Consider the following 25,173-nt stretch of genomic DNA (forward strand, 5'->3'; position numbering starts at 1 on the left):
AATCTCAACGTTCATCCGACAAAGTCCTATCACAAGGGAGAAACACAATGTTTTTTAGTTTGCCCGTATTGAAACAACTGCAACGCCGTACGGACCCAAAAACTCAATTTCTCCCGTAACGCCGTAATGGACCCGAATAACGGGGCAATAAAACCGCGTGGGTTGAAAACCATGGACATTTCCCAATTCAGCTCCTGCACACACAATTGTGGGCCATCATTCGCAACGAGAGATAATCATCCACACAGCCCACAGACACCGCTCTCGTTCAACTGGTTGGGTCGTGGGAGCCACGGATCCTAGCGGCGTAGCTTGAAATCTGCGCCCGGGGTTTGCCACCGAAACCGCTCAGCCCAGCGCCAGTCGGAGGGGGCGCTGCGCTGAATGTCGAGTCGCGTGTCGGGGAAGGGAGCGAGAGGGCAATGCGAGAGAGGGGTTGGTGATGAGAGTGGTGGAGGAGGAGGGTTCTGTGAGTAAACCAAACACATCACGCACGCACGACAGGCAGCGACGCCGCTTGCTTCATTCATCTCGTTGCACACCACCACCCACCACACTCACTCACACTCACCAACCGGCCTCCATCTCACCACAGCAGCAGCAGCAGCAACAACAGCAGAGCCACCACCACCACTGCCCAAAGCAACCCGCCCTTGTTACAGCAAGCCCGCAGCGTCAGTGAGAGAGTGTGTTGTTGTTGTGAGTATTTGTCCGGTGGTTCTGCTTCCACCACCAACCACCAACAACAACCACCACCACCTCCATCCATCCATCTCTGCCGGTTCGTCCATCACGCCGGCGGGTCGTGTAATGTCACCCTTAGGCTATGCTTGGCTGCGGGGCCTAGCCCTGGGGGGTGGTGGTGGTGGTTTACGGACTGCTGCTGTTTGTGGTGTAGCTGTTATCGGCGGTGTTAGCTGTGGCACCCCCCTCTCTCTCTCTCTCTGTGTTGGTTGGTGGGTAGCAGTCGTGAGTGAGTTGAGTGAGCGAGCAGGCGTCGTGGCGGCTATCGATGAACGCAGCACGACACTTACGGGAAGTGACTTTGTATCGGTGCGCGCGGATCAATGGCCATGGGGAAGTGTGTGTGTGTGGGGGGGTGTTCTTGTTGCTACGCTCCCACGTGTACTTTGCATCGACACGCACGTTGTGTGCACGCACGCCGGGGGAAGTGTGTCTCGGGCAGTGCGCTGTGTGTACGACGAGTCGCGCTTGTTCAGCGTCGGTCGGTGTCTGATCATAGCGGTGGCTTGTTAACCCGAACCACCACAGCTCCACGTGTAGACCACCTCCACGTGTAGACCACCACCACAGCTCCACGTGTAGACCACCACAGCTCCACGTGTAGACCACCACAGCTCCACGTGTAGACCACCACAGCTCCACGTGTAGACCACCACAGCTCCACGTGTAGACCACCACCACAGCTCCACGTGTAGACCACCACCACAGCTCCACGTGTAGACCACCACCACAACTTCACGTGTAGACCACCACAGCTCCACGTGTAGACCACCACCACAGCTCCACGTGTAGACCACCACCACAGCTCCACGTGTAGACCACCACCACAACTCCACGTGTAGACCACCACCACAGCTCCACGTGTAGACCACCACCACAGCTCCACGTGTAGACCACCACCACAGCTCCACGTGTAGACCACCACCACAGCTCCACGTGTAGACCACCACAGCTCCACGTGTAGACCACCACCACAACTCCACGTGTAGACCACCACCACAACTCCACGTGTAGACCACCACCACAGCTCCACATGTAGACCACCACCACAACTCCACGTGTAGTCGACCACCACAACTCCACGTGCAGACCACCACAGCTCCACGTGTAGACCACCACAGCTCCACGTGTAGACCACCACCACAGCTCCACGTGTAGACCACCACCACAACTCCACGTGTAGACCACCACAGCTCCACGTGTAGACCACCACAGCTCCACGTGTAGACCACCACAGCTCCACGTGTAGACCACCACCACAGCTCCACGTGTAGACCACCACCACAGCTCCTCGTGTAGACCACCACCACAGCTCCACGTGTAGACCACCACCACAGCTCCACGTGTAGACCACCACCACAACTCCACGTGTAGACCACCACCACAGCTCCACGTGTAGACCACCACCACAGCTCCACGTGTAGACCACCACCACAGCTCCACGTGTAGACCACCACCACAGCTCCACGTGTAGACCACCACCACAGCTCCACGTGTAGACCACCACCACAGCTCCACGTGTAGACCACCACCACAGCTCCACGTGTAGACCACCACCACAGCTCCACGTGTAGACCACCACCACAGCTCCACGTGTAGACCACCACCACAGCTCCACGTGTAGACCACCACCACAACTCCACGTGTTTTGAGAGTTTAGACTCTTGTTACTGTAGCTGCTGGGCTGTTGCTACTCATGATCGGTTATGGAACATAACACTACGGATGGATGTAATAATGTTACGTCCAGACTAAAGGTGGTATACGCTTATTTTAATCCTGAACGCAGTGCAGTGATTATTTATAGGGTCACTTTTCTGTCGTATACATCTCGATAGAAAACTCATCTCTTTAGAAAACTGCCTGTTGTGTTTCGTGTGTTGTCCTTCTCCCCGCACCTCCGATGTGCACGGTCGGCTACATACGGCGCGAAAGAAGTTCAACATACATTACTTACATTTATCGGTGTATAATTACCCCCCCCACCTCTCTCTATGTTGAATGATCATGGCGTTCTGCCCCCCACCCCCCCCAACCACTCGTTTTGGCGGGCACGACCACATTACTTTGTTATATGCAGAGTACACAACAGCCGGTAATACCTGATAAACACATCCACCGTATCATCACATCAACCCTCGTGCCAAGCAGCGGGACACATGAAGTCCCTGCCACGGCACGGCCTGCAGGCAGCTCCGTTTGTAATTTACAGGCTGATCACAACTACCGTGATCGATCGTGGCAATTTAAATGTTGCCTTTTAGAAAGATTCCCCCTTTTTTTTCCGAAGAATCGTATTTGCATTAACCACAATACCTGCGGTCAGAATGCAAACAAAACACAACTCTGATAATGCATGCATTGTCCTTGAAATTGATTGGTCCACACCAGAGACAGCTTTTCTTAGAGCCCAGTCTCACATGGTGTTGGACCAGATGACACCGAAAGGTGCACAACTAGACCTCGGCAAGGTAAGGTAATTTACCCTTTTTACCGGGTAAAAGGATAAAGGGTAGTGGTGTCGACATGCCAAGGGGTAAGGTAAAGGGTCGGGTAAAGGTAGCTCGGCAGAATTACCCAGTAGGGTAAAGGTAGCGCGAAGTATTACCCGGTAAATACGGTACCTTGTTTACCGCTAAAAGCTCTGTGGCGCAGTCCGTGGCCTCCATTTAACAAGTAATATTAAAATAAACTTTTTAAAAAACACGCTTTTATTAAATGTACGAGTAATGACAGAACTCCACGACTCCAGGAAGTGGCCCCGAAGCTTGCCATAACGTAAGGGACCGTGGCCAATTACAGCCAACGTCAGTTGACCGTGGACAATTAGACCCAAGCCGAAACAACATATAAAAAATAATGTTTAAAAACATATATGTTTTATGATGGAATATAGTGTTGTCATCAGTATGACATAAGTATACCAAGTTTGCAGTCGATAGCAGAGGTGGGACAAAGTCATTGTTATGCAAGTCCAAGTCGAGTCGCAAGTCATCAAATTCATGACTCGAGTCTGACTCGAGTCCAAGTCACATGACTCGAGTCCACACCTCTGGTCGATAGCACATTGGGAAGTGGGTTAAAATTGAGTTACAAGATTTGAGGATACAACAACGACAACAACAGATAGTGAGTTCAAAGAAAGCGTGTAAAATTGGAATCGAGAGTATTCTATATGTATAAAGCGCTCTACCGAGCATTTACCATTATAAACCTTTTTCATGTGTAGTACCCCAGTAATTACCCTGTAATTTGGTAATTTATATGGGGTAAGGGTAAAAGGTAGGGTAAAGGTAGGCTTGTTGCTTTTTTACTTTTTACCTTACCTGCTAAAGGGTAAAAGGTAGGATAGAGTTATTGTATTGTGGTAAGGTAAAATGTAAGGTAAAGGTAGGCTTTTTCTTTTTTTACATTTTAACGTTTTCCTTACCTTGCCTAGGCCTACGCACAACTCAAAGACAACACACAGAACAAAAAAGTCTCTCGCCACCCTCTTATTCTCTCTCCTCCCTTTCACAATCCTTCAGAAGATACTCTTAGTTCTTTCGGTAAAGTCACGTAGGTAAAAAATGAAATTTAAATTAATAAAGATAAAATAAAAATGACGACGTTTCGGAGGCAACACAAGTCTCCGTCATCTGGTGGGACCGTCACAGCCAGATTTGCTTTATTAATTGTTATTTCATTTTTTACCTACGTGACTTTACCGAAAGAACTAAGAGTATGAATCCTTGCAGTCACGAAAGCTTCAAACCTTCAGAAGATGTTCAACACTTGGCTGGATTGCGCAACCGGCTGATGCCCCAGTGTGTGTGTGTGGGTTCACGGCGTAATTATAACTTTTATTTCTAGCTTGCCAGCCCGTGCGCAGTAAACCAGTCAATGCAGCTAACAGGCATCTTGTTAAGTCCGTCACGCCACGGATGGTTTCGGTAAAACAAAAAGGTAAATGCAAAAGCTCCAGCCCTCTGCGACTGCTGGTGCTAACACTCCGTCTGCTACACGGGAGCTCTACACAACTCTAAGGGGGGGTCACATTGGGCCTGCCCTCCTTACACTCAGGTGCCAGTCGACTCAACCGCGTGTGTGTGTAGGTGTGTGTTGTGTACCCATTTAAAATAAAAATTTAAAAAAATTGCTGGATGGACAAGAGGCGGGAGAGGAGATTTAGTTTATGGCCCATTGGTTTCGCGGTGTGGACCCCTCTAAACGTTGGTGTGCGAGTTCACAGGAATGACTGTTAGTGGTTGATTGGTCTTGGCTGGCGGTCCTAAAGCCCTATGTGTGTGTGTGCGTGCACTGTGCCAGAGATTAAGATCGCCAAGGGCGTGGTGAGAAGTAATTTTTAAAAATTTATTTTTTCCCCCCTTCACTTTTTTTTTGTCCCGTGCCCCCCCGGGTATCTTTAAGCGTTACGAGTGGGGGGTGAGCGTGGCAAGGGAGTGAACTGTTGGTGGTGATAGGGACATTGGGAGCGCTTTGTGGCAAGGACCAGCAAATTGGTGTTGCCGCATTGGCCAGGCACCGGGTGGAAGTTAAAAAAGATCTATCTCCAAATTTTTTAAACCCTCGGTTCAGAAGATCAGAATATTTGTATATATATACTGGAGGAATCGGATGAGCTATAAAGCTCTTTTTCACATGTTCCAGTCAGGGTGGGTCATAAAGTTATAACATATAATACAAAAACACGGATAGGAGTGTACAGTATAGGTACGGTAAGCGAATCACAAAAAAACTAAAGTATTTTAAATCTAACCAGGTAAAGCATATTGAGCCATTAGCTTCTTTTTCAGATGCGACCTGGCCACAGATGATTAGATGGCCAGCATTACGACCGTAGCTGAATCCAGTTTTTTCTCAGGGTATCACTGCAAATTGCGATATTGAACTCCAGTTAGTTGGGTGGCATATCTGGTTGGTAGAGCAACTGTGCTTGTGAATATTACATCGTTAAAATTAAAATATCTTCACGCCTTGCACTCGTTAAATTACTATCTGCTTCCTACTCATGGGGGGGGGGGGGGAGATCAGTGGCTCGGTGTCCACTTGACCGCAGGCATGTTGACAAGTAAACCGATTAAGGTACAATAAAATAGATGCCATTATTCTAAGTCTAGACCCCTCATTCTACAATAGGTAAGTTTCTAGAGCCTAAGCTACGCACATATTGTATTATACATATTTTTCTTTGTCCCATGCGAACCCCTTACACTACCCCAGATTATTTGGTACAAGTCGATCGGTCTCTTTGTTCTCAGCTCTGAAGAAAGAAGATGCATTCGTTGCCTGAAGCATCAGCCCGTTTTTAGAAATTTCTGTTAGCTAGTGACTGCACAATTGTTGTTGACAAATGCGGTGGTTTTTAAAAAATCTGTGGTTGTGTATGCCACTGCCAACGCAGTCTGTTATATATATTTTTTTTGTCACCGTGCACCTGGCTTAAAGGTGCTCATCCCTGCTGTTTGATGTTTTCTTTCCAACATCTGCTCACTTGCTATGGTTCGCAAGCTCAGGCCCATTTCACCTCCACCCAGTTCTCCAAACTGGCACAAGCTCTTGGTCCGACGAAGCGAGGGGCCAGACTTGAGAGGTTTAATGCCGCCATTTCACTTTCCCTACCACTGCGCACCCTCGCAATCTCGTGTTTCACTTGACTATTTTAAGTGCACAAACACCTAATGTGCTTCTTGAGTCACGTAAACACTGAGACACACTGAGAGAAGTTATCAAGGAAACACTGTCCGTTGCGGGAGTGAGTCGATGCCGTAAAGGGTAAGTCATGGAGAAGCTTGATAAAAATGTAATTGTGTGGCCTTGCGATATTTCATCATTCGCGTGATTGTGAAAGATGTTAAATAGTTACACGTTTAAAAATAGTGGAGTGAAACACTATAGTTGTATAAATGTCGCCGTGGTGTGTAATGGTGATCTTAAAGCTTTCTCGTCTTCTCGTCTGTTGCCTGAACCCACTGCACCTCAAGGGTCAAAGTTCAGCCTCGGGTAGGAAAGCCAGGCCGGGGCCAATTGTTGAAGCCGGCTCGGCTGCTAGAAGCTGGGCCACTGACGATATGACTTCACAGACCCATACCGTTTTTGGTTCCTTCAGATAGACAGACAAGGTCTGGACCAAAGTATGTTTATCAGAGCAGAGTGGTTCAACAAACATGTAATGAGCCCACATAACTACAATCACCACATTCATTATAGACCCTTAGTGCAGAACTAAAATGTGTAATAGGCTGACATTTAAGGCAATAACCTTGAGCTCTGAAAAAACGATTTGGCTAAAAACATTAACCTACTAGAGTATATATATTGTTCTTCTATTATCATTAGCCATGGTCTGTCTACTGCTGCTGATGCAGTCACTTTTTTTAGTTTCGTAATTAATATTTTGGTTTGAGAACCTGCAACTGTTACATGATGGTGGAGTTAGAGTATCTTAAACGAGACGATGGTGGTGATTATTTAGTTGATTCCAGCAACACAGATTCCCAAAACAGAACCAAACTAAAAACGAAACTGTTTTTTATTTAACTAGCTAAGGCCCACTGAGCGATACATAGCTCTTTTTTAGAAGCAACCTGGCCACAAATGATATCTCAACGAAGTGGCTTATGTGGAAATGTATAACAGTAAAATACTCTAAACACTTGTTTTCTAAATTTGGAGGGAAAAACCGGAGGACCTGGAGAAAAAGCCACGCAAACACAGGGAAAACATGCACACTGCAAATATACAACAGGTGTCAGGGTTGGGATCGAACCCACAACCTCCTGTATATCAAGCGAGGTTGTTAACGTCTCGCCACCTTGGTGGCGTTATAATCTCCAACGAGACGATGGTGATCATTATTTAGTTGATTCCCGCAACACAGATCCCCAAAACACAATCAGTTTCATAAGTGGTTCCCTTTTCACAAAGTGTAATAAAGCTGTCTGTCTTTGTGCAACACAGCAACGTATGTCCTTGTCACAAATACTTAGGCAGTAATAATGAGACGTGGCAGCAGTGGCACAGTGGTTGTTGCACTGCGCTATTAACCTGGCAATCCGTGTTCAATACTTGGACAAAGCTGAAATCGGTAGCGATTGATGTTTGATCCGGTTCCGGGCTCCCGGCCATCCACACCAACCTGCACCGATAAGTGTGGTGAAGTATGGATAAACAATACCTATGACCGGCATAGCATGGGGGGGAAGGATTCATCCATCAGTGAATAAATGGCTATAAATTATAGTTTTTTTGCTGGCCTGCGTTCTTGAATTCACTTATATGTGGCGTTTTGTTTACAGTAGCCTTTTCATACGTAAACTAATACAGGTAGGAACAACAGTTCCACACTGCCCACAATGAATTATTCGTAACCAACTGATGTGTGGTATCACGAATTAAATAGCAAAAAAATATTGTAAAGCACTTTTATACATTTATTCTTGGTGACCATATTTGACAAGATTCAATAATGTGAAGCGTTTGTCTTCTGCGTTGTTATGTAAATAGTGTTTCCCCCCCACATTGTGTGCATGATAACAAGTATACAAATGCACAAAAACCACAACATTGTAAATCAAAACATTCCCCCAGTGTGCACGCCATTTCATTTCCTTTTTGGGGATGGTTGACAGGTTATAGCATGCGTCAAGAACACGCTATATAAAGTTTTTTTTAGCCAACAAAGGTGATTTTTTTTTTCACTGTGCAGATAAACAAGAGGTGATGAATGCGTCCTTGGCAATTTCATAACAAACCCTGGGTTTTTTTGGTGACACGTACGTGACCGCTCCTAACACACACACACATGCACGCGTGTACATTTCCTGCCACTGTAAGTACCAGTAGCCTAATGGATAGACTTGCTCTCGTACTGGAAAACGTGGAATTTCCACCACCGGCTCTTCGCCACCAAATGGTCGATGATCGCTGCCACATTGGTTGTTTTATCTGAAGCGTTTGCACTTTTTATTTTATTTTTCGGATCGGTGAATGGGCCTGTGCTGCACCTTGCAGGAGTCTGATGTCATCACATCTTTGGAGCTCGGCGGTGTTGTCCTTTGAGCTTGGAATGAGGATCAGTGAGATAAGGGTTGCTGGGTGTTCAGTAGGTATGTCACAATGCATCGATTCAAATCCACAAATGGATTTTTCTGCCCATGATATATGCATACATTCATGCACGTAGGATTTTTTTTACGTGTCTAAATTAGGGTCATCCCACCACCTTTACCCACTTCCCACCAAATCTCATTTTGCTATCAATGTTATGTCATGAGATGAAGAAATCATTCGGATTTCTCGCAGAGAATGGCTGACAGAAGCGGATATCCCAGAACTACTTCCAAGCTCCCTTTAAGTGACCTGACCCACACAGTAGAGGGCAGAACTTCCCCCCCTGCCCTGACAGATATTTTAACATTTTAGAGCTGGAATTTATCCAAATTGAGTATAAACCCGAGTTTAGTAAGATCGTTTTTGTGTGCAGTAAATGGATAATTGGGCAATCTTGAGCCGTTGAACTGCTCTTGGGAAGAGAACTTCAGAAAAGAAGAATAATAACCTCAAGAGTGTGGTGCTCATTTTACCTACCCCAGTAGACTGACGGACAAGGTGGGCCTGGCCAAGACTTGAAGTCGGCAGCACGATTGCAATCGCGGTGCTCCACAATCCCACAAGCAGTGGTATCTTCAACCTAGAAAAAAAAATCTGTTCGGAACCATATTTAGCACTCAACATTAAGCGGATATTTTCAGATATGGCAATATGCAGATGTGCTTCTGCGGCCGTCTGGAACGCTCTTCCTTCTGGAGCTATACACTTTTAAATCTAGATTGAAAACTCATTTCTTTTCAACTTACTGTTTGTGTTTAATTTGTTCTTCCCATCACCTCCGATTAGCACGCTTGGCTACGTACGGTGTGAAAGAAGTTCAACATACATGCATAAGACTGAGGGATGGAGGTTGCATAGAGATAACTTTATCCAGCAGTGGATAGAAAATTGCCGAGTGATAATGTAATAAAGATTTCGGCTAGCATTCTGGCACCTCCCAAACGTGCACACAGAGTTGCCAAACCTCAATGGCTTGACGCTTCGTACAATACAGAGAGCAGTGTAAATGACACGACAGAATGTTGCAGGCCTATTTTCAAGTATAGCGTTTCAATTGCTGTGGTTGACATTACTGGCATTCGCAGTTTACTTTGGCCGCGGATTTAGCGCTCGCATCAATATCCACATTTAAAGGGGTGAATTTCGTTTCGCTTCAAAATGCAGGATCACCCCGGGCATTGCAAATCAACAGCCCATACTAAGTTTTTGCAAAAAATGTTCCCCCGGCCTTATAATTACCGTCCGCAGTATAATTGCGTCACGGCGCAAATTAACCACCTGCTTCCACGTACGTCACGTACCTTGTAAACATGAGCGCTTTTGTTAACGGACTGCGTGCAATCTAATGCGGAGCTGTCGTGTCGGATAATAATTATAATTGGTGATAACGCAGAAGTCGTGATTTACGTATGAAATAAATAAATTAACGCTGTAAGACTAAAAGTCAGTGTTGTTGGTAATTGTACTATACGGGGTATATGTGTAGCATCGTGTATATATCCATCATTAGTATTATTGTGTATGAACAATGTCATCACAATAATAGGATTTCCCTCATGCGTAAAGTTTCGAGCTCGCGCACTGTAGCTCTGGATGTGTTTTCAGGTTGTACCATGTGGTGGTCAGTTCCTGAAAAAGCTCCCGGCACGAAATGTCGAATTTAATGCCCTGCAACCTGAATACATACACATTGCAGTTTTATCGAATTTGGCTGTGAAATCTTAATTTAAAAATTACAATCTGCCGACCACCTACACTTCAATGTATTAAAAGAAAAAAGATGGCCTTTTTACTTGCACGACCTGCCATATAAACATTATCACAGTACTGTATGTGACAATGTCTGCCATGTGACATGAAACAAAATGACCACCACGGTTCATCTTTTAATGCGATAAGAAGTTAAATAACTGCCCCCCCACCCACTACGAATAATAGATGGTCGTACCTCTGGTTTAACTAACGTGCAATGTATTCCATGAAAAAAAAAGTGCTGGAATGACTGCCACCTTTTTCACAAAGATGCTTTTTTTTCCATTTTTCTTCTTTGCTCCGCCAGGCGCTTTGCATTCACCTGCGCGGTCTCTCTTCGCCCGCGAAAACCCGCAGTCTGCGTCGGGCGTGACCAATTCCCAAACACCCGCGGCCCTCTCGTCACTGACCGTGCGATCGATTTATTTTCTTTTTTTCTTTACTCTTTGGCAAACGGCTTTTTCTCGCGAGCATACCGGGCGTGCAGCGTTGCGCGTATCCTGCAACGCACACCGTTGCCTCGTGGGCGCGTTCCCGAAGTAGGAGAGGCTCACGCTCGTGCGGCTTCTGGCCCTTCGCTCGCAAAAGCGGCGTGCGTATATTGACAACGGACTCCTCCGGTAATGCTTGCCCGACGTCCCCACCGCCCGGTGACTTTCATGTGCGGTGTAACCTGCCATTCCCCCCCCCCCCCAACCGCAATGTTGCCAATATAATACGCCGAAATGGAAGATCCCCAATAAAATGACTTGAGACTGTTTGCAAATGTACGTGCAGCTGTAAAGCAGTGGTCGGTGGAATGAATGTGTTTTAAATTTTCCGAGGTTTTGCGCTGTGTCGTGGCTACGGTGAAGTCATGATACGACAGCCTGAATTGAAGGGATCTTGCTTGAGAGTATTGTAAAAGAAAATATATTTTAAGTGTGGAAAGTAAGAATTTACATTATGCTTATTTGGGTTTTTTAGATAACAGCACAGCAACAAGGGAAATGTATCCATTTAACACGCTCAATTTGACTCAACCACTTAAGACGAAAACGAATCGAAATGATGTGTTTCTCAACATCGCCAATGTTGACCCACCTCGTTAAGCAGCTTTGTTATATGTGTTCAACATTGTGATTAAAAACAATTAATAAAGTAGCATTTAATTGAATGTAAAAAGGGTGAATTTCTACTTATAGATGCTTGTGGCTATTGCACCTCTATATCAAGCTGATGCCTCCCGATTGTTGGAAACACTTACACAGTTGCTGCCCTGAGCCAAACCCTTTCAATCCTGTGTGTTTATCTGTGCGAGTGTGCTTTGGTGTGTGGTGGTTGTCATTGGCAATGCATTCAATGCTCTGATGCGTACTGTGCAATATTTTTGTTAAAATATCAGCCATTGCCAGTTTTTGGAAGTTTCGTGTTACAGGGACACACATTTTATAAACTCATTATGACGCGTGTGTTGTAATACACACTTATGTATTGCCCGGCTACCTGAGTTGAATTCCTGGCCATGGGTGACATCAGCGGCGAGGTGATATCTAATACACCAATCGCGGGGCCTGTTTATTTCTCCATCCCGCACTGACCAGCACGGTAAAGCATGGTTATTTAATCCCTATGCTCTGCACGGTGTGGGGAGGCCTCCTCATGCAGCAGTGGATGGAATGACAAACAGGGGTTTATACTTGTGCATATTTTTGTTGTTTTACGCCAGTTTCTCTTCTTCCACCACTAGCTCGCGTGCTGGCTGCATCTCGCTTGCGTCGCTGCTCGGGGCGTTCGTGGGTGAGGGAGGCTCGAGCCGTCAGCTGCGAGGGGGCGGGGCGGCGACGACGACGACGTTCATCGCCCGACCATGGACTCTGCTCGGGAATCGAGTGAATCGCCTGTGAGTGTGAAGCACCCCTCTCTCTCTCTCTCTCCCATTCACGTCTCTCCGGCTCGTCACTGCGTTGTAAAACTCTCACCGCGTTCGGGGGAAGGGGGCGGGACCCAAAGGGAAACATTGAGTAGGATGCCACGTTTAAAGTTATTTAGGATGATGGGTGACCACCGAAATAAAACACGGGCGTAAACAGGCGTTGTGGGTGTTTGAGGGCAGAGCGGCAAAATCCAACGCTATTCTTGTGCATTCCCCCCGCTTCACTCATCTGCATTGACCAGAGAGGTGAAGTATGTTCAAGTATTCCTCATAGCCCGCAAGGTGGGGAGAAGCCCTCATCCAGCAGGGTATTTACATATCGGGTATGCTAATGTTGTGATTCAATTGGTGATGTTTAACAAAAGAAATGGAATGAACCCAGGTTGAAGGGCCAGTTAGCATTTGATGTGACGTGTCTACGGTTGCTCACCCTGTAATCCAGCACTTCTGCCGCGTGGTGTAGTGGATCGCACAGATCTGTCGAGTTTTCCAAACCTGTTGGGCAGCGAGGTGACCACGAAATGGCAGTGCAGCCAAGCGAGTGGATTTCGGAAATCCATCTGTGTGGAGCTTTACGTTGGGTTTTCTCCGTTGACTCTTGTTGCCTCCCACATGCTTGAATGCTCATCGATGGAATTGGCCAAACATCCCAATGCAGGGGGACCTCCTTGGGGAAAAAAATAACTCGACGCTTTCCTGCATTGCCAATGTGCATTGATATCATTACCAATCCGTGCCAGTTTTTGTCTTGCGGCAGTTTTGTCCCCAGTGTGCTGTGACGGCTCGGCACGCAGGCACTTGCTTGTCGTCGTATCTTCCATACCACGCACCATTGTCCACTGAGCTGTTGTTTTGATTGAAACTATTTAAAAAAAAAATTATCTGGTCCAATTACTTGCATGGTTTTTCCTGGGAAAAATCGCCACGGTGATGTGTTCTTTTTTCTCAATGCAGCACGTACTTTTCATGGCCGATCTGTATTAGTTCGCACCTCCGATTAGCACGTTTTGGCTACGTACGGTGCGAAAAAAGTTCAACAAACAGTACAGCCAACTGTTGACTTCTAGCCGTGACCGGGATTCGAACTCCACAACAATGTTTATACAGTAAATATATTTACATGATTTATGCATTAATAGTGGAGTTTAAAATAAGAATTGCCATTTTGTGAATTTTATTTTTTCCATACACGCAGCACGGTAGGATAACTTGCGTGAGCCTGAGTGTGGATGGGTGTGTGGGGAGTGGTCGTGTAGCGGTTAGCGCGCTGCGCTATGAACCTGGTGACCGAGGTTCGATTCCCGCTCGCCACCAGTGACGATTATCTGAACCAGTCCTGGGCCTCCCCTAGTTCGACTCAATACCTTGTATGGTGTGCAAACATTACTACTGGGGAGACAAAGGCGGCCGGGAGTGGTGTTGGCTTCCAACCCCCTCGTGTGCTGTTCCGGCCTTTATAGATGCTCACTAACAGCACTTGCCCAACAGTCTGTTCAGGCTATACGGGGGGGATCTTTGTCTTTGTTTTGTGGATGGGTGTGGAGAGCGGTGGAATACTGGCGAAAGAAGTGCAACATACAGACATTAGTTGGTGTTAATAGCACAGGTTGGTGATAGCACAGGTAATCACTCCAGAGCACCAGCTATCGCGTGGACGCTTTTCCGGTGGCTGTTTGAGGTTGTGATCGTCAAACCAGAGCCGCAGCCGCTTCCTCCTTCATGGCACTGCTACGTTCGCGGCTCTGCTGCGTTGCACACGTGAAGCAAAAGTCCAGCGTGCCCTTTCAAGTTTGGCTCACGAGCGTAATCCTTACGTTGCGTTCAGTTTGCCTATTTATAACCCGAGCAGAGAAAATGCTCCTCACTTTTTTTTAAGCCTGGCTTAAGTAAAGGATGCCCCCCCCTGCCACCCCCCTCCCCACCCGTTTACCTGAAAAAGAAAAAAAACTCACTTTATTTGCACAAATTACACAACCCATCCCTACCGGAAAACCGGGGCACGCTGATATACAATCGGCTTTGCAACTGATGCAACGCCCAACCTTCTATTTGTTCCAAATGTTCTCTTATTTGTTCTTCGTTGCACATTGATTTAACAAATATAAATGCGTAGAACGGTACAATTTCATACCGTTCAAACAGCAGCTTCATAAAGTTTTAACATTTTCTGCGCAATATATTCTTTTTCACGAAAAAACGATGTCTTTTTCACGAGGCAGGCCGTCCGCCGGTTTGCTTGCGTAAGTCACTTGATAAATACTAATTGAGTGTCACTCATGATGTCAGATGCGTTCGCACACCAGCGACCGGCGGGAGGGGCTGTCGCAAGATCTCGCCGGCGTAAATCGAGCGCCTGTTCACGCGTTGCACAACCTGCTCGGCTGGTCAAGCTGAAGTCGGTGACCCGAAAGTGGGAGGGGATCGTCCAAGATAAACAAGAGGGCCGCGGGGCCGCCGCCAAGCGAGACCCAAAAAAAAAAAACCCGCCGGGCCCCTGACGTCACTAAACGGTGCCTCCTCTGGGGGTGAGCTGTGTTGTGTTGAAGCCGCCCTCCCCTCCACCCCACCTTGCAGGTGCGCGTGAATTCACGCCTAAAGGCATTCTGGGGGGTTCTCGTATCTTGGCTCTGGTTGCGGCAAGACTACCGAGTCGGTGTGCGCCCTTGCCAAAGCAAATTTCGATCCGACCTCATTTGCATTTGGCTCCCGAGTGAGAAATATTTTTTAAGGCTTTCAACCGGTTTGAACTAAAATACGGTCAGGTAGCAGACGGGGCTTGGAGAAGTGGCGTTTTTTTTTCTTTCAAGTGACGCGGATCTCATTTTTCGGCAGTTTTGAATTCTTGTTTAAACAAACGAGGGTTTACTGTTGCCTGGTCCGGGGGCTCTTACCGAAGAAAGCACCATTGCAATGCCGGGGAGCCTCAATCATGTGGGTGGAAAATAAGGGCTCTTATGTTCTGCGTTTTAACCTGAATACTATTCATTAACATTCGGGTGGTATACTGCATATTAATTTAATATGTTGTACAGTAGAACTTGAATGAAAATAATTACTTGTCACTTTAGCTTAAGCGAAACATGAAAATAAAATAATACTACATTCTATATATATAGAGCTCAACATTTCACTTTGGCAGATGTTGAGCTGATTTCCCCCCCCCGATCCCTGCTGATGTGACTTTTTACATGCTCATTAATTTCCATTCGCGTAAACGTACACAGGTAGCGCACCTCGTACGTACATTCACTCGCTCTTAGAGAATAAAGCACTGGCCTGTGCATATTTTTAATATCCTGTTCTAGAAAACTTACCGACCGCTCCTCGTGCACTCAAAAGAGTTGAGATGCGAGTTGACCACTTGGCAGCTGTCAAATGTCCAGCTCTCAAAACGACATCCGCTTCGGTTCGGTAGCCGGAATTTCAAAATGCGCTCTTACCCGCGTAGGGGCTTATCTGATGCAGGAGGCATACCGTTGCATCAAAGCCGCACGTCGTTTTGTGTCCAAACGGCGTGACCGACGGCCCATTGAAATGATTTACGTTGATGCTGCTCTGGTCTGGGGGGGGGGGGGGGGCTTGTGGAGTGCCGGGGGTGGGCGGGGGGGTGACATTTTAAACCCGCGCCCGTATTTGGATGTGAACCTCCGGCGCCGTCGCTTTGAGGCCTACGGATTTTTTTTTGCTTTGCTCGAGCGGAGCTCCGATGTTGGCGTCGGAACGGTTCCAAGGGGTCCTCAAAACTGCGAGAGAGCGTGCGGCTCGCTCCGTCGCCGCAGCCGCAGCGAAGGCACTCGTCTTCGTGGCGACGCTCATCCTTCCCAGCGATGGTTCGGCAAAACGGGGTTCCGTTTTCCCAAGACAAAGAAAGTCACCCTGGGCGAGGTTTCCATGCAGGATATTTGTCTTTGCGAAAAAAAAAAAGTGACCATAAACAATATCCTAATCCAAGTTCAATTCTGCGGATTCTCCTCCTGCCTTCCCCTCCCTCCCTTCCTCGCCCCAAACAGCCCTATTTATTAGAATAACGGGGGAGGGCTCATGAAAGAGAAGCCCAATTGAAACGGATGAACGCTGCTTGATTTGAAGCGCTTATTGTTTTATAGAAGGTGTCCTCTTTCGCCTGCTTTTATTCTCTCATCGGAGGTGGAGCTCATGGCCGTGTGACAAAGCTCGCTCGCTTGTACCTGCTTTGTGTTCACACGGCTCTGCGCTTGCCTGGAGCCGTGCTAGGCTGGCGTGTGTGTACGCATGAGAGAGGGAGCCCACCGGAGCGTTAGCGTTCGACACCATCTTCCCTCACCGGCGCCAGCTTCGAGCATTCGAGTAAACGCGCGCGCTGGGCCTCGCACATGCTATAAAGTGAGTATAAATATATACGCACGCACACGAGCACACACACACACGCGCATGTACGAGCACTGTACACCCGCCGTTTTGAGGGACGTGCACAGCTGCGTGCTGGCTCAAACATTTGGCTCGGGGTGGGGGGCACTGGTGGTCAGCAGAATCTGGCACCCGTACGAACGGCGGATGGGGGGGGGTCACGCAAGGCCTGGCACTGCCGTGCGTGCGAAAGATAGAAGCCCCCCTCCCGTCTTCCCCCTGTGTAACGCTTTGTTTCCGCGTCCCCGGCCCTTGCAGAGCACCGGAGCGTCCCTCGCACCTTGGCGCTCCTTTGCCGCCGCATTCCCCCCACGTCGCTTGTCCCCCCTCTCCTCCCCGCACGGTGCGCTGACGTTCATCATTTCTGCTTCAAGTTTATAATTTCCCCCCTCCCCCCCCGATCCGGCCGCTGGCCCCCACCCGGCGCTTTGTGAGCAGGTCAGTTTATTTGTCTTTGCGGCGGGTGGCCAGAGCCATTGTTCCACCCGGGCGGTCTGGTTTGTTGCTTTTGGCCGATATATTGCTTTCAAGGGCTCCCGGCAGCCAGTTTTGCAGCGCTCGCCCGCTCCACTCGAACACCTTTCCGCCCCCGCTCTCAGAAGAGGCTTTGTTCCGTGGCGCACTCCGTCCAGAGCCGGTAGCAATAAGCTGTTCCGCCACGTTTTTTTTTATTTTGGTGGGTGTTGCAAGTTCCTCCTCTCGCACGAGCTGAGCCATATTTTTATTGTGGCCGTAAAGCAGACACAGGCCATTAATTTAAAGCAACATGGGGATTTAATATACTCGTGCTCCTGCTAAGGTGCTGCTACGGCTATGCTCCCGTGTGTTAATTTGCCGGCAGCCGCCGTCATTGTTGAAAGAAAAGCCCACTTGTGCTATCTCCTGGTTTGCCGAGATGTTGTGCAGCATTCTCGTTACGCTTTTCGCGGTTAAATTACAATCGGCTCATGAAGTTAGATGCGTAATTGAGGCCGCGTTCATAGATGCCCGCTGTAAAGTGTTTAAAGGGCCAGTGTGACTCTCCCATGAATTTTGTGCAGCAAGACGGATAATTTAGTGGTGGAAAAAAACGCGTTTGGATGCCCCGTTCGTTATGTCGGTTTACGAGCTTGGTGCCCGGACGTTTGCGCGTATTTTTATCTGAACTTGTGATGGCGTCTTGACTCTTGACTCTCCTCGTCCTTTTGTCCCCTGTGTGTTTCAAGACCGTTTTTAGAATTTGATTGTTCACTGGAACCTATGCGTCGGATAATTTCTTCACATTTGGCAAGTTCCCCCCCCCCGCCCCCTACTCCGCTCTAAACCTGGACACGAGAACTCACTCGGAGCGGGGTGCCGTCTCTCTGTCCCGTTGGTTGCTTTGCAAACGAACGCGTGCCTCCCTCGGTGTCACGCAGTCCCGGCTCGTCGTGGCGCATTGGGGCGGAACGCGGTCGCGTGTCTGGCCTCGACCCGTTTGGGTTGGAATCTGTCCCTCTCCTTCAATTGTGTTGAATCGCCTCTGCTTGACTGTCATCAGCACCGTGACTTCCTAGCCTGATTTCGTTCGAAGCTCAAGACCTAATTCCCCCCCCCCCCCCATTGCCTGCAGAAAATCCTTTATTCCATCCATAGGTACAGCGCTAGTATCCCAAACATCCACAGTGCATTAACTCCAGCCTGACGGTGCGATTTTATTTAACTTGATTTATCAGCCTCTTGATTGCTTGTTTGCAATTATTTTTTCAGGGTGGTGTTTTTTAAAAATCTTGATTAGGCCTATTGCATTTAAACATGACCGCACATCCAAACAGTAAATTACCCGCACCGTCATTGCTCGTCCAAACATAAATGCCACACACCGGTGTTTGCCTGTGTTTTAATAATAATGACCACAGCAATAATTTGGATCACTGTGTGAATCCACGGCTGCATGAGAGCCTCCTTATGCTGTGCCAGACATGGAACCGGTCATTTGCCTGTGCTTCACCACGCTGGTCGGTGTTTGTTGGTGTAGGGTGAACCTGAACTGTCCAGAATCTATTTGGACATCGCTCTAGCCGTGGCGGGGAATCTAACTCACGCGGCCGGGTTCATAAGCGCAGCGTGCTAACCCCCCACCACGAGCGTGTAAGCATGCACAGGTGATCGTTTGCACGTTGTGTGGCGTGCTGATGAAGCAAGAAAACATTTTCATTTCCTCCTCCAAATAAAACACCTCATGTTTATAAAGCTCCACTCTGTATATTTATTGCCTGAGCAAGTAGGCTATAAAACCATTAATTGAATGTATTAACAAGTTTGTTGTCGGAGGGGGGGGGGCAAACCTGCACGTGTGCACTTGCACCGTTTGCCGGTTTTGGGCCCGAGGCGCAATTCTTTATTTTAGCAATTCGGGCCTGTGGTATCGCGACGAGGAACACCGTGCCGATGTCGCTGCTTGCCCCAGGTGTGATGTTTATCGTTCCCCCCACCATGTTGCCTAAATTAGAGGTGTTGAAGTGCCAATCGGTGACTACACATTGCAATACAATCCGCTGGCTGCGTTTGGTCATGGTGGTTGGGACGGTTGGTTCGCTGTGCGCCGCGTTGTTCGATTTTCCCAACTCGTGGTTTTTTGTTTTGATTTTTTTGTTTCGGTATTTTTTTGTTTTGTCTGTCAAGACAGATAAAAAAAAGATTTCCTGTACAGCGACTTAAGATGATTTTAATACTTTATTTAGTATGTTGTCCTTCCCCTGCAACCTCCATTAGTACGGTTGGCTACGTACGGTGCAAAATAATTTCAACATACTGTATACATTCGTATTATTAAACTGAATTTGAATGAAAAGCAACAAATGAATGTGCCTGAACAAGACTTCTTAAATTGGCGTATACTCTTATTCGCTATGACATACGGATCGTAAATACGGACGTCGATAAATAAAATGGAGCAAAAAATGTTGCAAAGTGCGCAAAGAAGCGTGGTGAGGTGCGGACTTGAGAACTGCACTGAGAGGCAGCAAGTGGCAGACGTGGATTTGAGAACATGCGCAGGTTTTAGGGACCTCATATCCCCTGACCAGAAACCTAAGGGGCAGTGGCGTCACTTGGGGGGTGCGGACCGCACCGGGTGACACCATCAGAGGGGGTGACACCAAAATGACTGCCTATACAATTTTTGTGCAGTGTTTCAGCAGAAATTATTTATTTTTTTATAAAAAATATCCCCCTAGCTATAACAACAAAATACTTTTCGTAAGCCCAGCTAACATGTACTGTATCAATATACCTACAAGGCTAAAACTCTATTGTGAAGTACTTTTTGAACCTTCTAATGCGCTCCGGCCAGAGCTGTCTTTGTTACCCAATCACAGTGATGCTTCGAGTCACGTTGTGTCGTCTGCACGCGCTACAAGCACGCGCTGTTGTGTTCGTTGCTGCTCGTGTTTTTATAGTCACTGATTTTGTAATTTTCTGATGCTTTAGCTACAATATTGTGGTAATTAGTATTTGTGAACCTATATCAGTAACTTTTTTGAGAATTAAGTAGTAATTAAAAGAAAAGGAGACTAATAACAAAAGGCTTACGCTCAGTTACTAATAATGTAACTAATAGTGTAGTAATTCAATGTAGAAAGATTTTACAAAACAATTTTGTTGTTAGTATTCATAATCTAAGAAATATTACATTTAAGCAATTTGCAACTATATAACATGTTATTCTATGATTAATATTGATATAAACGTACATGTATAACAATTATTGATTATATAACTTTGATAACTAAATAGAGAAATTGACAATTTAAAACATGAAGTGGGGGGAAATGCTATGTTTCTTGATACATGTTTAGACATATCATTTATATCTTAAATTCGTGTTTTTTTTCATTTTAGTCTTTTTAAAAATTTCTTTAAAAACATCACTGTATTTCAAATATATATATCTGATTTTATGTAGTTCTTATGTTTTTACGTTTTTTTACTTCGAATTCTATTGTTTTCTTACCGAATTTTAATTTTAACCACGTGAAACTATGTATAAGTACATTTAGGCTGTACGTATGACATTGTAATGTAAAGGTGTAATTTTAATTTTGCTAGTTGTTTACGTCACTTCTATTGTCATTACATCCAGTGATATACGGGAATTACGATTTACGAAAAACATGAGTACAAAAAACATGACGAAGGATTCTGAATGGTCTGGTACAGGAGGAGGTCCATGGGGGGATGACACCATGAGTTACCGCACTGGGTGACACCAACCGTAGTGACGCCACTGCTAAGGGGGTCTCGTTTGTGCAATGTCGCTTGGCAGGGATAATTAATAATGGCCGATGATTTCGACCGACGACCGAGTGACAGCCAAAGGAAAGGACGTGTCCGAGAGGACCTCCACTGCGTAGATGAGATCAGCTCGTGTGTGTGTGTGTCGGTGCTCACCAGAGTGTTGCATCGCAAAGCCGTGGGCGATCGCAGTGGATTGATCATTGCCGTTGATGCCGACAACGATGATAATTATAACGAAGGGGGACAGCAGATCGTGGCTGTTTTGCGCACTCAACTGTGTCCGCCCCATGTGTGTGCGTCGCCTGGGCCACGTGGCTCCCCTGTGGTGGGGGTGCTGCGCTCGCTGTGGCCTGGGAGGGCTTAAGAGTTTGGTGGCTTGATCTCGGCAACTCGGGGTGTGCAGTCATTTGGTGACCAGGCTGAGACTTTTGACCCGTTACGTTTGAGAAACCTGGTGTTGTCGTGGTTGCGCAGCTGAAACCTGGTCTCGAACCCAGGTGCCCTCGGCAATGCTGCTAGAGTGCTCTGACCTCTGAACCGCCTGGCCTATTCAGGTTGTACTTTACAGGGTGGCTCAAAAGTCAGGACACATAGTGTTATTATATTGATTTCAACAACTCACATAGGGTTATTTAATTTATTTTAACAAATGTTCAAACTGACTGCCATTAACAATACTGCATGCGCGAATTATCTTTTGAAATTAATTTAGGATGTTTCGAAAGATAAGTATACATATAAACCAATTGAAATCATTCATCTTCAGTCAGCTGTCATTCCATTCTGAAATGTCATTTTATAAGGAAGAAGAAAAAAATCTATTAATAATCATAATACTTAACATTAACTGAAACAATTAAAATGTTTTAATGACAGTGTTAAAATAAATGAAATAACCCTGTGTGTCTTGATTTTTCGCCCACCCTGTGTATATATTTATTTAAATATGCAAATATACATTTCCGGCTTTAATTTTCAACGGAGTAACCCAAAACATCGGTGTACTATAATATGCCACCATGAATATACGATATTGGGTTTTTCAGAATATGCGTAACTGGTGGTATGCAAAATTTTGATTGCACTGTTTAGTATACCTTTCCTAAAACCTGTTCACAATTGAGTCCTTTAATTCACGAGTTTAATGTTTGGGCAAAATGGGTATAATTTATAAACGTTTCAGTTTTTCTCGATAGTTCATACGAATCAAATCGTTCGCTACCATTTAAAATCCACGACTTGGTTAATTGCCCTCTGACCCCTCACATATTTGCGTGAGCTTCTGCGCATATTTGTTACACCTCGCGTGATGCAAGCGGTGTAGCGTTTCACTTCCAAGTCTCCCGTTCAATATCCCTCAAAACACTTGGGTGCCCGTTTCCAAATGCCTTGCACCCTTTCGCATGGCGCTCACATGTCCATCCTGAGCGGTGCACCTCATTGTGCTGGAATTTGATAAAAGGTGATCGTGCACACGTCCTCGTGTTTTCTGTTGTGTCGGTATGTCCTGTGGTTTCAGTTCACGTTTTGCAATACCCATTTACTTTTTATTTCTCAATTTTGCTGTGCATAGGTGTCTGTATGAGAGATAGTGTAGCGATTAGCGGCGCTTGCGTTCTAAACCCTGGCGACCCGAGTTTGATTCCCGATCACGGCCAACTCCAGTGTCGATTTGTCTAAACCAGTCCTTGGCCCCACCTGGGTCCACTCAGTCTTAAATTAATTCCTGGTGCGGTGTGTAAACATCGCCACTGGGGAGACAAAGGTGGCCAGGGGTGGTGCTGGCCACCCACCCCCTCCTGTGCAGTGCCGACTCTCATTGGTGCTCGCTAACAGCACTTGCTCCAAAAGTCTGTTAAGGCGCTCTACAGGCTTCTTTGTATTTTATTTGTCTCGTGCGTAAATATGACCAAAAAATCTAGAACGTGCCCAATCTTGTCAGATCGTGAAAGCTAAGCAGGTTGCACTTTAATATTACATAAGCCAGTCGTGATATGGCTTGCGCTGTTATATTGTGGGCTGCAGAGGGCGGCAGCACATCAACATCTATTGTTGTACTGTACTATGCTCGCACATATATACTCCTCGTCTTAATCAACCTGTACTGCCGAGTCCCCTGCGACCCGCACGGCGCGGGGCAGGCCGCATCCAGAAGTGGATTGACAAAAGGCCTGTGCGTGTGCACCTGCCGTGGGGGAATGGTGTCATAGCAGATTTCACATTGAGTTACGATCCCCAGCAAGACAGGGTGCATTTCATTGACCGCGACTCGCAACGGCATCGGGAATCGGCACTCGTGTTGGGGCCATGAGTGCGTGCTTTGTCTGATGACTCTGTAAAAACAAATCCCCTAAGACCCCCATCGCGAGTGATTCACTGCCGGTTTGCCACGCTTCCCACAACTGCCATGCAACGACCTTGTCCATCAAAGTGCAAGCCAATGCATTCCACGGATACTCTGAATTCTGATTCGGTTTTTATTAGACCTGAATCAGTTTGGTGTAAAAACACTTTTTAAAGAGGTTATCATTTAAAAATAGAAGCTTCATGTGATATAGATTAAAAAAAATTACTGATGGAGGTTCAGTGGTTAAAAAAAAAATCTTCCAAAAGCCGAGTTCAATGTGAAGTCGTTATTACAAATTGTGGTAAGGATGGTCATCAGAAGGCACCATTTCATCTCCATGGGGTCATGCATTCAGTTTAGTAACTGCACATAATTTAGACCAAATCGAATGTATTTTCACAACCTACAAAGGCTAGTTAGAATTGTAATTACAATTCATTACCTTTTCCCCCCAGAATCTGGTTAACAATATGTATGTAGTTGATCGTAGATAAAACTTTCCTAAACCTACTTCCTCTCGTTGTTAGTTGGCCACTAGATTAATCGTTATTCTGTCTCCAATGACCTTTCCTGAATGTGTATCATCCGTGTGTCAAGAGGCTAATGATGTGTAGTTTTGAAGTATTTTAAAACATGTTTTTAGTTTATTGAATAATAATGGAAGTATCGTTCTATGATTGAGGCATTAAATTTCCGTGTAAACATTTTGCGAACAAGACGAATGATATTCTTTGGGTCTTTCGGTAAAGCCACGTAGATATAAAAAAATATCACGACGTTTCGATCGCAACACAAGCAATCGTCATCAGGTGAAAAAATAGCTAATTGAAACGTCATATTTTTTTTTATATCTACGTGACTTTACCCAAAGACTTTAAGAATATGAATTCCTGCAGTCACGAAAGCTTTTTAAGTCAAGATTCAAGACGAATTATGTTTATCTAGCAATTGGTCCCGCTTCTTTGATCATGTCCACAGTTATACGATCTGGTCTACGAGCTTTCCTTGTTTCGCAATGTGAATGGCAGAGTTGATTTCTACAGGTGTAACGCCCAGAACTTCCGTCTCTTCATCCGAGAGTCGGTCCAATTCCTGAGCTCTCTGAATTTTATTTATTTCTAGAACTGCATAAAATTCCTGAACTAATATTTAAATTCTCTCTCCGTCAACGTGAATTGAGTAAATGTAACTGCAAGTTTTGTAAACGACATTGTTGGCTCACGGTGACATTGATCTGCACGCAATCTGCCCATGTAAATACGCACGCGGAGATGCGCGCGCGTTCACAGACGTGCAGACGACGCGCGTTTGGCACGTGCGCTTGCGCTCGCTCACGTAGGCTTCCACGCGTAAATTTAGCTACGCGCGCGTTCGCACACGCGAAAACAAACTCGGACGCCCGCGATGCAGTTGGGGGGGACAAAAAAACCCCCGGAAAAAAACTGGCTCGCGAACCGTGTTTTATGGGTAGTAGGATTTGACCCCTAGTTGTCAAGCTCAGGACAGCTGCAAAGCTGTTATTTTCCTCTCCCGATGTACGTTTTGTCAACTCTGGGGGGGCGGGTCGTGGCTGCTGGTTTGAATCAAGCCCAGGAAACGGGGCGAGCGGTGTGACCACGGAGGGCAGACGCGATGTGTGCCCTGAGCCCCGCTGCGAGAG

General features: G+C 46.5%; 1 protein-coding gene across 9 annotated transcripts in view; it reads left to right on the top strand.

Moving 5' to 3' along the window:
• Window positions 1-388: 388 nt before the first annotated feature.
• The window catches only part of LOC144722300 (protein phosphatase EYA1-like), a 153,674-nt gene continuing 128,889 nt past the window's right edge, over window positions 389-25,173 (top strand). For 2 of the 9 annotated variants that reach the window (XM_078600423.1, XM_078600426.1), the window contains exons 1-2: window positions 491-781; window positions 12,338-12,490. In XM_078600423.1, the coding sequence (XP_078456549.1) occupies window positions 12,458-12,490 (33 nt within the window). In that variant the 5' untranslated portion in view covers window positions 491-781; window positions 12,338-12,457. Of the gene's footprint in view, window positions 470-489; window positions 782-12,337; window positions 12,491-25,173 lie in introns of those variants that run through there. The other 7 variants (XM_078600432.1, XM_078600433.1, XM_078600428.1 and 4 more) reach the window with 5 other exon arrangements.

This window comes from Lampetra planeri, chromosome 14 (assembly GCF_965212315.1).
Source record: "Lampetra planeri chromosome 14, kcLamPlan1.2.h2, whole genome shotgun sequence".
Classification (NCBI taxonomy): Eukaryota; Metazoa; Chordata; class Hyperoartia; order Petromyzontiformes; family Petromyzontidae; genus Lampetra; species Lampetra planeri.